A 14,858-nucleotide genomic window follows, 5' to 3' on the forward strand; every position below is an offset into this window, starting at 1 on the left:
CACCCAAGGTTAGGTTCTTCGCATATCGGTTACAAATAAATGAAACAAACGAAGTAATGAAGAGTAGTAGGAGGAAAGAGAAAGCTTGCTTAAAATGTAACTGGGTGTAGACGTAAGAATTCTATATTTCAGAAAATGGAAGGTTTATGGAAGGAACTACCACGGCCCAAGAAAATGTCTGCACAAAAAATGTGTAGGACTCTCTCGTAAAGAAAGAAAAACATTTGTTGTTTCACGCCGTGTCAACGACAAAGTAATTTGAAACAGAGAACTCGAATTAGAAAATGATGCGGTAGGAAATCTAACCAGGATTTTTTAAAGAACCCGTAGTGACGGTCGCACTTATGATTTAGGGAAACCAAAAGAACGAAAATCTGGATGGTCACTTTGGGGCTTGAGTTCCACCCGTCCCGAATTTGAGTTCCCTGTGTTAACCAGTAAACCACCTCGAGCGACTAGTTTTGTACGGTACAAACATAGAAGTAGATGTTAGAAGGACAATATGAGGACTGAATGGGTATTCAGCACATTATGCGGAAAAATAAACTTATAGGAATCATCTACACGAAGAAGGGACAAGTAAGTGGGACATTCGCCATCACATTAAAGAGTAGTTAACTCCTAAGAGTACGTAGCTAGCCAGGAGAAGGGAACACTAAAGGGGAAGACAACAGCGCGAGTCGAATGTTATCACATGAACAGCAGATGAGACTGTTGAGAATGGTAGACATTGCAAATAATCTACTGCCTCCTAATGGACAAAATACAAGCGTACGTAATAACAGGCCAACTGTGTAACCGGATTAAAGTGTTTTTATCAAACAAAACGCAGCATATCATTCTGAAAGGAGAGAAGTCTTCAGACGTAAACGTAACTTCGAGCGCACACAAGGGGGGTATTGTACCCAGATTTGCTGAGGGAGCCGATATGAAATTGTGTGGACGCTTTTATATTTCGAAGAAAGTGTTTTGATTGTGGAGTTTGCCCGGTCATGTAATGTAAAAACTCTTGGGGAGGTGCCTCCAGTGGTGGTAATCGAATTTTTCCATTTGTGCAACAGACTCCTGGTGTTTCTCCATTAAACTGATCGCATTACAAAATTGGCAGATGGGGTTCATTCCTCCAATTACAACGTGAATGTGTTCCTCACATTCTTTCGTCGGGTCGTAGCTGAATGCTTCATCTGTTTGGTTCTACTGTTTACTTGTCCTCGTCCGCGCTTCTCTTAAATATTTTCGCGGCTGGCTTCAGTTCTCAGTATTTTATTATTAGATGTGTCACAGTTCTGTATTCTTCAATCCGCTCATTCCGTTGTTCTTCAGTTTCTCTGCTTCTGATGGTGCTCGTTCTCGTTCGTTGGGAATTTAAACATGCTTTGCGATCTTCGTCTGTTTCGCTTTTTCGCTGTCCTTTTTGTTTTCACTGTTTTGCTTCAGAGCTGGCAAGATCTCGTTCTCTTTTGCGTTTTGGGCATTGCCTGAAATATAAACCAAATCAACTTTTTATTAACTAATACACTAAGTACACTTAAGGCACTTTTCACGCTTTATTTTCGAGTTATATCCAGTGACTGTATCACTCTGACTACTCACGCTTCACTGTTTGTTTTGATTCACTCACTGAACTACTTTTTCGGTTCCTCCCTTCGTCACCGATAAGATGATAAGAAACTTTCTAACTCACCACGAGTCTCGCTTTATACACCCCGACCAATGGATAGACCCACCAGTGGCGAATTCTAGAACATACCAAAAAGACTTCAAATGGTCCACAATATTCCAGAACATTCCACAACATTCGAGAGTGTTCTGGAATGTTCCAATATGATCTGGGATATTCCCGAATGTCCCAGACTATTCCTAAACATTACAGAGCATCCCGGATCGATGTGAAACATTTTCGAATGTTGTAAAATGCTCTAGAATGCTCTGGAATGTTCTCCAATACTCTCGAATTTTCTAGAAATATCTAGTGGGCGAAACTTTTCAGCCCTTATATCTTCAAAGGCACGCCCTTCAGGTAATGGTAACATTCTTCATGAATGGGGAATAGAGGGTTACCACACCGTGTAACACCCTTGATCGTACCAGGACTCGTTTCTGAGTTTTAGACGCACGCACATTCTTTTATAATATGTATTGATTACTTTGCACTGTACATATAAACGACCTAGTAGCTAGCGTCGTAAGTTCAATCAGCCTTTTCGCGGATGATGCTGTTGTCGGTACGCTAGAAAATTGTAGCGAAATGCAGATCTGTCGAGGATTACCGCTTGGTGCTGAGAAGTGGCAATCGACCCTCAACACATGGTTACATGACTGCAGAACATTCACTGGAAGCAGTTGCATCCGTAAATACCTAGGAGTACGCGTAGGGGGCGATCTGAAGTGACCACTACGGTCGCAGGTTCGGATCCTGCCTCGGGCATGGACGTGTGTGATGTCCTCAGGTTTAAGTAGTTCTAAGTTCTACGGGACTCATGACCTCAGCTGTTGAGTCCCATAGTGCGCAGAGCCATTTGAACCGCTTGATTTGATCTGAAGTGGAACGACTGCATAAAACTAATCGCGAGTAAGGCAGATGCGAGACAGACTAACTGGAAGAGTCCTCAGCAAACGTAGTCCATCAACAAAGGAAGTAGCTTACAAAACACTCGTCCGCGCAATACCCGAGTGTTGCTCTTAAGCATGGGATACAAAACAGATAGGACCGATAGAGAAAATAGAGGATATCCAAATCAGAGCAGCGCTTTTTGTTACAGTTTCATTTATTCAGAACGACAGCGTCAGGGAAACGATCCGTCAATTCCAGTGGCAGACGCTACAAGAGAGGGCCGGCCGCTGTGGCCGAGCAGTTCTAGGCGCTTCAGTACGGAACCGCGCTGCTGCTACTGCGGTCATAGGTTCGAATCTTGCTTCAGTCATGAAAGTGTGTGATGTCCATAGGTTAGTTAGGTTTAAGTAGATCTAAGACTAGGGGACTGATGAAAAAATTGCACAGGATTTATTTGTCGCCACCTCCTTTTGCTCCCCTGATGAATTTGTCAGCAATACCAAATGGTATCCGTGTTACTAATATACAATGCATAACATTAACGAGATGTAATGTCTGGCAATGGCGCCGCTTCTGGGCCGTAGTACTGTGTGTTCTGTCTATGTAATTAAGCCATGTAAATCGTTTTCGTTCAGACAGTTCTTAGAAGAGTCTAGTTATTATCCTAGCCTTTTTAGTATATTAATTTTTAATGTTAGTATTAAGCTTCTTGAACTAACATGTTAGCGAATACATTTGCAGTTTTGCGTTTTTCGACATCGTTAATGACCATGTCATTTAGGACCTGTGGAAATAATCTCTCCGGTATATCAGATATTTTCTAAACATGTATCAGTTTTATTTATTTATTTATTCATTTTTGCTTTTGTGACATGTTTCACAATCTGGAGCATCTTATCAGTATAGTTCTGCGCAGAACAGTGTATCTAACCTACTCTAATCTCTTCATCTATCATTCTACGCCTTCATCTACGTTTGTATCGCACAAGCCTCCTTCAGGTGTGCAGCGGAGGATATTTTGTGTAACACTGCCATTTCCACCTGTTCCTGTTCCAGTCGCGTGAGGTAAGCCTCCGTATAAGATCCAATATATCTAATTTTAACTTCATGGTTTTTTCACGAGGTATAGATAGGAGGAGCATTCGTTGACTTTCTAGGAATGTACGCTTTCGGAAGTCTGACAGTAGACTATAACGTGATGGAGAACGCCTCACTTGCAAAATGGTTCAAATGGCTCTGAGCACTATGGGACTTAACATCTGAGGTCATCAGTCCCCTAGAACTTAGAAGTACTTAAACCTAACTAACCTAAGGACTTTACACACATCCATGCCCGAGGCAGGATTCGAGCCTGCGACCGTAGCAGTCGCGCGGTTTCGAACTGAAGCGCGTACAACCGCTCGGCCACCGCGACAAATAAATCCTGTGGGATCCTTCTTAACTGTACTTCACTAGTTTCTGAATTTGTTGTGTTTGCTGGCAAGCTGTTAAATACATTTGTTCCCGGATGTCTTTCTGGGCCAAAGAGTGAGTTCGAGTACTTATGAAAATTGTTCTTATTATTGAACTGAGCTATCCGTTTGAAAGACTAGTTAATGACATATTTAATTGCGAAATAATTGCGTGATATAGACAGTACAACAAATTCTTCGAAGAGGATTCCGCTAAGACATTCTAGAATTTACAATTCGTATTACTCTCTTTTGGACCAGTAAATCTTAAGCTTGGCTTGTTGAGTTACCCGAAGCAATGGTACCATATTCCGTTATGGGATAAAAGTATGTAAAATAGCGCGAAATTTCTATTTCCTTGTCGTTTAGGTCTGACATTGAAACAAAGATTTGTTTAGGGTTTGCAGCACTTTTTTCTTTTGTTATTCTCATCTCAGTTTATGACATAGCGTAAGTCCCAAAAATTTAACGCCGTCAACGGTTTAAATCTGTTTCTTCTCATGTTTCAGACGTAATTTTGATGGAAACTCTTAACGGTTCTGAACCGCATACGATGATGTGAATTTGGTAAAACCATCTAATAATGTTTCGAGAAAATGTGTTATTAATTGTGTCTAAAACTGAACGTGATGTGCCACATATCGTAATATTTGTATCATCTGCAAACAAAAGAAAAGTCCGACCTGCTTATGTTACTGTGGACAGGTCCTTCACATCTAAAAGAACTACAAAATTCCATAAATTAATACCTTACGTAACCCACAGTAATGAATGATAGCTTAGCGATTTTCTATTCACAACTTTTGTTTTGTTTCAGATATGACTTGAACATGTTCCTGCAGTTTCTTTCGATACTGTAAAATTCTAAATTACTTAGTCAGCCGCTGTGACCGAGCGGTTCTAGGCCTTCAGTCCGGAACCGCGCTGCTGCCACGGTCGCAGGTTCGATTTCTGCCTCGGGCATGGATGTATGTGAAGTCCTTAGTTTAGTTAGGTTTAATGAGTTCTAAGTCTAGGGGACTGATAACCACAGATGTTAAGTCCCATAGTACTTAGAGCCATTTGAACCGTTCATATTACTTAAAACGGCGTTGTGATCAGCGGAGGCTAGAATGAAGTCAATAACTTCATCAAAATACCGGAAAAACGAATAGCTCTGTAACAATAACGTCAGAATATTATCACGTAATTTACTCAGAGATTGCTGTCAACAGGCCTGGAAACACATTGACCGTGACACTATTCCCAACTGACAACCTTGGTCGCGGCGCGTAGAAATTTCAAGCTGTGAAGATATGAAATGAAAGGTTCATTGTTTTCTGTAGTTCTGTTTGACACTGCGAGCAAAAAAAGTTTCGCGACACGCAATTTACACACCAGCAGGTGACACGTATTTCCCTTTCAACTTTGCGTAGGACCTGGTACAGCTCTCTGTTCATGGCCGCAGCGAGCTGTTGTAGGAACATCCACATCACATCAAGAGCGCCTGTGAACAACAGTATACAGAACATTGCATCAGATTTACCAGAATAAGGAAAATAGTTCAGTTTCTGAAAATGCTTCTATTTGAATGTCATTAAATAGCCTACAATCTCGAGTGCTTCATTTCAGCATAAACGTAATCCTGTTTTTTTATTATTTGGCTCGGGCGAACCACCGTGATAAGAGCCTGATTAAAAATCCACTGAGAAAAAAATCTACCTGTTGGTGACTTCAGTCTGAAGACTGGTTTGACGCAGCTCTCCAGATCATCTTATGCTAATTCATCATACTAGGTTCCTGAAATTATCAACTTGTTCCAGAGTTCGTGGTGGTCGGGGACTCGCCCGCACGATAGCTCTGCGTGTTCGGTCAGAGGGTTAGCTGGTCTCTGTAATTAAAAAAAAAACTGAGTAAATAAATCAACGACGAAGTTAAACGGGTGCCACGAGACGTCCGCCGCGAATAAATGCAACGAACGACTACAAACAAAATGAGATCCACACAAAAAAAAATTGTTAACATTTGAGGTTCTTAAGACGAAGTGCAAGAGGCGACTTTTGGACTCCTGCTCGCACTTAATTGTTAACCAATTTTTTTTCGTCACTGGTCATATCACCTAATGTATATGACATGTGGGAGGTACTAAAATTAAAAGAAACCCCGTGTATTTGCACGAAGTTTTAATGAATTTAATGTTAATTGGATACCTACAATAATTATTAGAACGAACATATTTACAGTTGTAGACAACTAAACGAAGAAACGCATCCTGATTTACGAGTGTCGTCCACAAAGTAAGTTCCTTTTGGTTATATAAAACAAACGTGTACAGATACAGAAAAAATATTTATTGTACAAAAATCTACAACTGTTAAACTACTTTTCTAACAGCTTCCGAAATTTTGTGGGCACTTGACATAGCGTGACACAACTCTTTGTATGCCTTCTTCATAGAAGGTTGCCGCTTGTGTATTCACCCATGTGGTAACACGTTCTTTCACCTCGGCATCATCGTTGAAGTGTTGACCACCAAGGACAGATTTTAGGTGTAAGGAGACATGAAAGATTGTAAGAGAGAGGTCCGGGCTGTAGGGAGGATAATCCAAAGCGTCCCAGTGGAATTCTCGTAAGAGTTGTTTGGCCACATTCGCAGTGTGAGGTCGGGCATTATAGTGGAAAAAAATAACACCTTTTGACAGTAATCCTCGGCGCTTCTTCTGTATTGCGTGGCGCAATTTCCTAATGGTCTCACAGTAACCATGTGGCTTGATTTTTTGGCCTCGTAGTAAGAAATCAATCTGCAAAATGCCTTTAATGTCCCAAAAACGGTGCACATGGCTTTTCGAGGTGTCAAGATTTGCTTAGGCTTAACCTTCGTTGGGGATGAAGTTCGCCTCCATTCCATTCATTGCCGTTTTGTTTCAGGGGTGTCGTACGAAACCCAAGTTTCATCCCCCGTGACTATCCGAGAAACAAAACCATTGCCTTGTTCATTGTAGCGTGTCAAAAACTGAAAAGCACTGCCCATCCGTTGTTTTTTATGTTGTTCAGTAAGAATTTTGGGTACCCAAGGTGAGCAAAGTTTTCGAAATTTCAGTTTTTCAGTAACAATTTCGTAAATTAGTGATCGTCATATCTGCGAAACTTCCATAGCAAGGGCACTAAGTGTAAGCTTACGGTTGTGCTTAATCTTCCCTTCAACTGTGGGAACCAGTTCATCAATAACCACAGACGGGTGTCTACTTCGTTCTTCATCGATCATTAGATCACGTCCTTCATTGGTCTGATCCCTCTTCTAACCATTGAATCACTCATAGCATTTTGTCCGTAAACCTCGCAGATTTTCCGATGAATTTTCTTTGATTTAACTTTCTTTGCATTCAGAAAACGAATCACAGATCTGATTTCACACGCGACGGCATTTTCAGTTACGGCTGACATTATAAAGAAGCACTACAAAGCACACGTCGGCTGAAGCGACCTGAAAATAGCGTACATGTCTTCTCCTTGAGTCTGAGTAACTGCCGCCCTTGCTCGGAACTGCGATCATAGCGCTGTCGCGGATATAAATAGAAACGGGACTTACTTTGTGGTTCAAAAAATGGTTCAAATGGCTCTGAGCACTATGCGACTTAACGTCTGAGGTCATCAGTCGCCTAGAACTTAGAACTAATTAAACCTAGCTAACCTAAGGACATCACACACGTCCATGCCCGAGGCAGGATTCGAACCTGCGACCGTAGCGGTCGCTCGGTTCCAGGCTGTAGCGCCCAGAACCGCACGGCCACTTCGGCCGGCCTTACCTTGTGGACGATCCTCGTACACAATGACATCTTTACCGATGACGCAAGTCTTCCAGCTTGCACAGTTAAAGCCATACTCCCAAAATGTACTCCGATTTGCCAACCATGAGAGTTTTTGCTTCACGTGAAGATGCTCTTAAAATCCATTTCACTGTACATCACCAATTATTAGCATCTATAAAGAAATGGTTCAAATGGCTCTGAGCACTATGGAACTTATGATCTATTGTCATCAGTCCCCTAGAACTTCTTAAACCTAACTAACCTAAGGACATCACACAACACCCAGCCAACACGAGGCAGAGAAAATCCATGACCCCGGCGGGAATCGAACCCGGCAACCCGGGCGGGGGAAGCGAGAACGCTACCACACCACCACAAGATGCTGGCGTGTCAGCATCTATTTTTGCCAAAATGTCGCGTTGCGCATTTTTTGCATTCAAACTATCGGAAGAAAGAGAAATTTTTCAAAAGTCAACGAAGTGTGTTTTTCCTTAGTAACTCTGAACATTTACTGTAAGAGCGGGAAACTGCATTCATTCGATGTAGTGGATGCCGTATCTATTTATGTTTTCCATATCTGTGTGACAAATCTCAACCCGCAACGTGTGACGTCGAGAGCACCTCAGACGATTAATTGTACATTATTACTCTTGTGGTCTGGCACATTGTGACTTACTGTATTACTGATTGTGAATAACGCCATTCGCATCATAGTTCATCGAGGTCTGACTTGGGCTTACCAAGCCCGTTCCACGACCTTGAAAATTTAATTAAAAATAGTAAACAGTCAAAAACATGTGAAATTCACAACTTCATGTGGGATTTTTTTTATTGTATTACCTGTCATATTATTATATAAGTTCAATAATGTGATCAGTGATGAAAAAAATATAGATTAGGTGTTAACAGGATTCGAACCACCGCCTCGTCTACGCCCTTCTTGTTCAGCGCAGACCACAATGACCTCCTACGGCCGGCACCTTCGCCCAGTCACATCAGTTACACAACAGACCCGTAAAACTTCTCTTGCGATTTTCTCGGAATTGCCAGAGTGGTGCAACATACCATTTGCCGTTATGTTGTTTTAACGGCCTACTAAAGGTGTACAAAGTTTGCAGTAAATACGTGATCCCAACGTCTTGGCCACCGCTTGTCAGTACTGCCATGTCATCAGCAAATCTTTTATTATAAGTCCTGCTATTGTCTGAAAAAAAATCTGCACAACTTGCAGCGAAAACTTAGTACCCTGTTAATACAGCATCAGTGAGTCACAACTCGAATCATTCAGCACACACGTATCTTCCGTGTAACAATTTGTAATAATATGAAGCGGAACGACAACTGCGTTCTACCGTAGGTAAAGTAGCCAGGAGACTTCGATTCATTAGTAGAATACTAGGGTAATGCAATTAGTTTCCAAGGAGACTGCCTGCAAAACATCCATGTAACCCAGCCCAGAATACTACTCGTATGTGCGGGAACGGTGTCAGAAAGTTCTAACAGGAGATACTGAACGTGTACAAAGAAGGGTAGCACCAGCGGTCACAAATTTGTTCGAGCCCTTGAAGTGCATCACAGAGATGCTGAAAGTCTGAAGTCGTAGACGCTTGTAGATAGACACCAATTACTATGTGAAAGACTACTTACAGAGTTTCAAGAACCAATACTAAACGAGAAATCTAGGATTATTCTATGACTTCTTACGCTAGGCCCCACCGGGGCTGCGAGAACAGGAACGGACTAATTGCAGCGTACAGGGAGGCGTTTGAAACAGTTGTCCTTCTCAAGTTGCATGCTTGAATGGAAAGAAATGGCTCTGAGCACTATGGGACTTAACTTCTGAGATCAGCAGTCCCCTATAACTTAGAACTACTTGAACTTAACTAACCTAAGGACATCACACACATCCATGCCCGAGGCAGGATTCGAACCTGCGACCGTAGCGGTCACGCGGTTCCGGACTGTAGCGCCTAGAACCGCTAGGCCACCTCGGCCGGCTGAATGGAAAGGGGAGAGACAGTAGCAAGTGGTACGACAGTACAGCTCACGGTGTGCAGCAAAGTTCATATGTAGCTGTAGAAATGTTTAGTATTCTCTCTGCCTTCGGTTAGTCTAGGTTGATGAATCAAAATTCAGTTCCACGAGTTTTTTGTAAGCAGAATGAATCTTCCACTCTTCAGCGGAGTGTGTGCTGATATAATACTTCCGGCTTGTCGGTCGATGAATTACGCTTCCATGTTGTTCTTGAAACCAAATAAATCTTAGTTTGGTATTTTCCACAGAACTTAGTTAAAAATACAGGCCGCTGATGTACAATCCTATGATCTATGATCAGGATGTGTCGCTGTCACTCACCTTCAATAGGCGACTACGTATTTGCGTTCGCAACGGAGAGAATTCGTCAGATTTGTAGAGAAATGCTGGAAGACATGCAGAGCATCGTCGCCAAGTGCAGAGACTGCCAGCTGACTCTCGTGTAGAGTGATTATCAATCACCAGAGAGGGAAACAAAGGTGAAGTTTCTAGAAGTGGGCATCCAAGGGATCTGAAATGAATCGGTAATGTAAAACTATTTGTAGGAAACGTAAATGTCTCATACATTCAGACATTCACTGTAAGCACGGTACGGAAGTTAAATTGATCCACGAAGGAAACAGTTTACAAGAGACTCGTTGAATCGGTTCTTGAGTATTGTTCGTCCGACTGTAACCACTACCACATAGGGTCAATAGACGAGACAGAGAGGATCCGATCAAGAGCTACACGTTTCGTCACGGAATCGTTCAGCAAGGGCAAGAGCGTCGCCGAGAAGGTCAACAAACTACAGTGTCAGACGCCGCCGCAAGAGAAGCTTTTCTGCATGAAGGGAAGGTTTACTCTTAAACTGTCAAGAATATATATATAAAAGTCAAGCAACGTAAAAAATCAATTATTTTCTGTTATTTTCTTCAAAAGTTCTGTGGTATTTTAAAAATGTATAATGCGTCCCCTGGCCTATTATTACATTTCTTTATATTCGATCGCGATTTTAGAATCTTTTCCATTCTCAACAAATAGCTCACCACGATGTGCGACAGTAAATACACCCCTCCTATACTACGATGCACTTCGTAGAGAGCTCTTAAGTAGCAAAATAGCCGAAACTGCGATGTCAAATAAAGAAATTTCATAACTGTTCAGGTGGATCTCTCCATTTTTAAACAGAAAATCCAGTTCATACGTAAAGTTACAGTTGTACAACGTCCTCCCATCATAGCGGTCTTCCAGGTACCCATTGCCAAATGCGTAGTGTAGCTACACTTTTTTCGCAGCCCAGTTTAGAACCCAAAACGCCCAAAGTCGAGTGTCGCGATGTTAACGCTATTAAACGATCTCCTCCCTACAGGCAAAAGCGGCATCGAGCGTAATTTGTGACTGGATTGAGGAGTTATTGGTAGGGCGGATGCAGCAAGTTATCTTGGATGGAGAGTCATTGACAGAAATAGAAGTAATTTCGAGTGTGCCCCTGGGAACTGTATTGGAGTCCTTGCTGTTCACATTGTACACTCCTGGAAATGGAAAAAAGAACACAACAATATTAAATTTTACCTAGAAGTTACTTTACAAAATTATTTTTAAAGTTACGTTATGATGTTCGTTAGTACTACGATAAACATCCGATTCCGTTTCAAAGTTCGGTTCTACACTCCTGGAAATGGAAAAAAAAACACATTGACACCGGTGTTTCAGACCCACCATACTTGCTCCGGACACTGCGAGAGGGCTGTACAAGCAATGATCACACGCACGGCACAGCGGACACACCAGGAACCGCGGTGTTGGCCGTCGAATGGCGCTAGCTGCGCAGCATTTGTGCACCGCCGCCGTCAGTGTCAGCCAGTTTGCCGTGGCATACGGAGCTCCATCGCAGTCTTTTAACACTGGTAGCATGCCGCGACAGCGTGGACGTGAACCGTATGTGCAGTTGACGGACTTTGGGCGAGGGCGTATAGTGGGCATGCGGGAGGCCGGGTGGACGTACCGCCGAATTGCTCAACACGTGGGGCGTGAGGTCTCCACAGTACATCGATGTTGTCGCCAGTGGTCGGCGGAAGGTGCACGTGACCGACGACCTGGGACCGGACGGTAGCGACGCACGGATGCACGCCAAGACCGTAAGATCCTACGCAGTGCCGTAGGGGACCGCACCGCCACTTCCCAGCAAATTAGGGACACTGTTGCTCCTGGGGTATCGGCGAGGACCATTCGCAACCGTCTCCATGAAGCTGGGCTACAGTCCCGCACACCGTTAGGCCGTCTTCCACTCACGCCCCAACATCGTGCAGCCCGCCTCCAGTGGTGTCGCGACAGGCGTGAATGGAGGGACGAATGGAGACGTGTCGTCTTCAGCGACGAGAGTCGCTTCTGCCTTGGTGCCAATGATGGTCGTATGCGTGTTTGGCGCCGTGCAGGTGAGCGCCACAATCAGGACTGCATACGACCAAGGCACACAGGGCCAACACCCGGCATCATGGTGTGGGGAGCAATCTCCTACACAGGCCGTACACCTCTGGTGATCGTCGAGGTTACACTGAATAGTGCTCGGTACATCCAAACCGTCATCGAACCCATCGTTCTACCATTCCTAGACCGGCAAGGGAACTTGCTGTTCCAACAGGACAATGCACGTCCGCATGTATCCCGTGCCACCCAACGTGCTCTAGAAGGTGTAAGTCAACTACCCTGGCCAGCAAGATCTCCGGATCTGTCCCCCATTGAGCATGTTTGGGACTGGATGAAGCGTCGTCTCACGCGGTCTGCACGTCCAGCACGAACGCTGGTCCAACTGAGGCGCCAGGTGGAAATGGCATGGCAAGCCGTTCCACAGGACTACATCCAGCATCTCTACGATCGTCTCCATGGGAGAATAGCAGCCTGCATTGCTGCGAAAGGTGGATATGCACTGTACTAGTGCCGACATTGTGCGTGCTCTGTTGCCTGTGTCTATGTGCCTGTGGTTCTGTCAGAGTGATCATGTGATGTATCTGACCCCAGGAATGTGTCAATTGAGTTTCCCCTTCCTGGGACAATGAATTCACGGTGTTCTTATTTCAATTTCCAGGAGTGTATATTAGTGACCTTTTGGACAAAATAATAATCTCAGAGTTTTGGCCGACTTTGCAGTTATCAATAATGAAGTGGTGTCTGAAAGAAGCAGCACGAATATTTAGCAGCACTTGATAAGATTTCAAACTGATGCAAAGATTGGCAACTTACTTTGTATGTTCAGGAATGTAAAATTGTGCTGTTCGCAAAACGAAAAGGCGTAGTGTCCGATGATTATCGCAGCTAGAATCGATCAACTTTTATAAATATGTGAGTGCAACAAATTGTAGGTATGTGAAATGCAACGTTCTTATAGGCTCAATCGTAGGTAAAGCAGGTGACGCGCTGGAATTTATTGGTAGAATACGACGGAAATACGGTCTATAACGGAGACTTCAGGCAAAATACTCGTGCCACTCATCCTAGGACATTTAGCAAGTGTGTGGGGAACCACATCAAACAGGACTAACAGGAGATGCTGAACGTATACAGAAAGGGGCGGTACGAGTGGACACAGGGTTGTTTGGTCCGTCACAGAGGTGCTGAAGAAACGGAACTGGCGGACGCTTGAAATAGACGTAAACTATCCCACGAAAACCTACTTAGAAAGTTCGTAGAAACGGCTTCAAAAGATGACAGCAGGAATATAATACAACCCCTTAAGTATCGCCCCTTCTTCCTGCGATCCAAACGTGAATGAAACGGAGAAAGCCCTAATAACTGGCACAATGAGATGTACCCTCTGCCATGCTCTTCATGGCAGTTTGCAGAGTATAGACTGCAAAATACTGATGCGAATTCTTCACAGACGAATGGAAAACTGTTAGTAGCTGACCTCGGGGAAGATCAGTTTGAATTCCGTAGAAATGTTGGAACACGTGAGGCAATACTGACCTTACGACTTATCTTAGAAGAAAGATTAAGGAAAGGCAAACCTACGTTACTAGCATTTGTAGACTTAGAGAAAGCTTTTGACAATGCTGACTGGAATACTCTCTTTCAAATTCTGAGGGTGGCAGGGGTAAAATACAGGGAGAGAAAGGCTATTTACAATTTTTACAGGAAGCAGATGGTAGTTATTAGAGTTGAGGGGTATGAAAGGGAAGCAGTGGTTGGGAAGGGAATGAGACAGGGTTATAGCCTCTCCCCGATGCTATTCAGTCTGCATATTCAGGAAGCAGTAAAGGAAACAAAAGAAAAGTTCGGAGTAGGTATTAAAATCCATGGAGAAGAAATAAAAACTTTGAGGTTTGCCGATGACATTGTAATCCTGTCAGAGACGGCAAAGGACTTGTAAGAGCAGTTGAACGGAATGGAAAGTGTCTTGAAAGAAGGGTATAAGATGAACATCAACAAAAGCAAAACGAGGATAATGGAATGTAGTCGAATTAAGGGATTAAGCTGAGGGAATTAGATTAGGAAATGAGCCACGTAAAGTAGTAAAGGAGTTGTGCTATTTGGGGAGCAAGATAGCTGATGATGATCGAAGTAGAGAGGATATAAAATGTAGACTAGCAATGGCAAGGAAAGCGTTTCTGAAGAAAAATTTGTTAACATCGAGTATTGATTTAAGTGTCAGGAAATCGTTTCTGAAAGTATTTGTATGGAGTGTAGCCATGTATGGAAGTGAAACATGGACGATAAATAGTTTAGACAAGACGAGAATAGAAGCTTTCGAAATGTGGTGCTACAGCCGAATGCTAAAGATTAGATGGGTAGATCACATAACGAATGAGGAGGTATTGAATAGAATTGGGGAGAAGAGGAGTTTGTGGCACAGCTTGACTAGAAGAAGGGATCGGTTGGTAGGACATGTTCTGAGGCATCAAGGGATCACCAATTTGGTACTGGAGGGCAGCGTGGAAGGTAAAAATCGTAGAGGGAGACCAAGAGATGAATACTCTAAGCAGATTCAGAAATTTGTAGGTTGCAGTAGGTACTGGGAGGTGAAGAAGCTTGCACAGGATAGAGTAGCATGGA

General features: G+C 43.3%; 1 protein-coding gene across 1 annotated transcript in view; it reads left to right on the plus strand.

Moving 5' to 3' along the window:
• The first annotated feature begins 531 nt into the window (after positions 1 to 531).
• LOC126335977 (uncharacterized) overlaps positions 532 to 14,858 on the plus strand; it is a 478,518-nt gene continuing 464,191 nt past the window's right edge. The window contains exon 1 of the mRNA XM_049999454.1: positions 532 to 579. Coding sequence (XP_049855411.1) covers positions 532 to 579 — 48 coding nt within the window. The remainder of the gene's footprint in view (positions 580 to 14,858) is intronic.

The sequence above is a fragment of the Schistocerca gregaria genome, chromosome 2 (genome assembly GCF_023897955.1).
Source record: "Schistocerca gregaria isolate iqSchGreg1 chromosome 2, iqSchGreg1.2, whole genome shotgun sequence".
Lineage (NCBI taxonomy): Eukaryota > Metazoa > Arthropoda > Insecta > Orthoptera > Acrididae > Schistocerca > Schistocerca gregaria.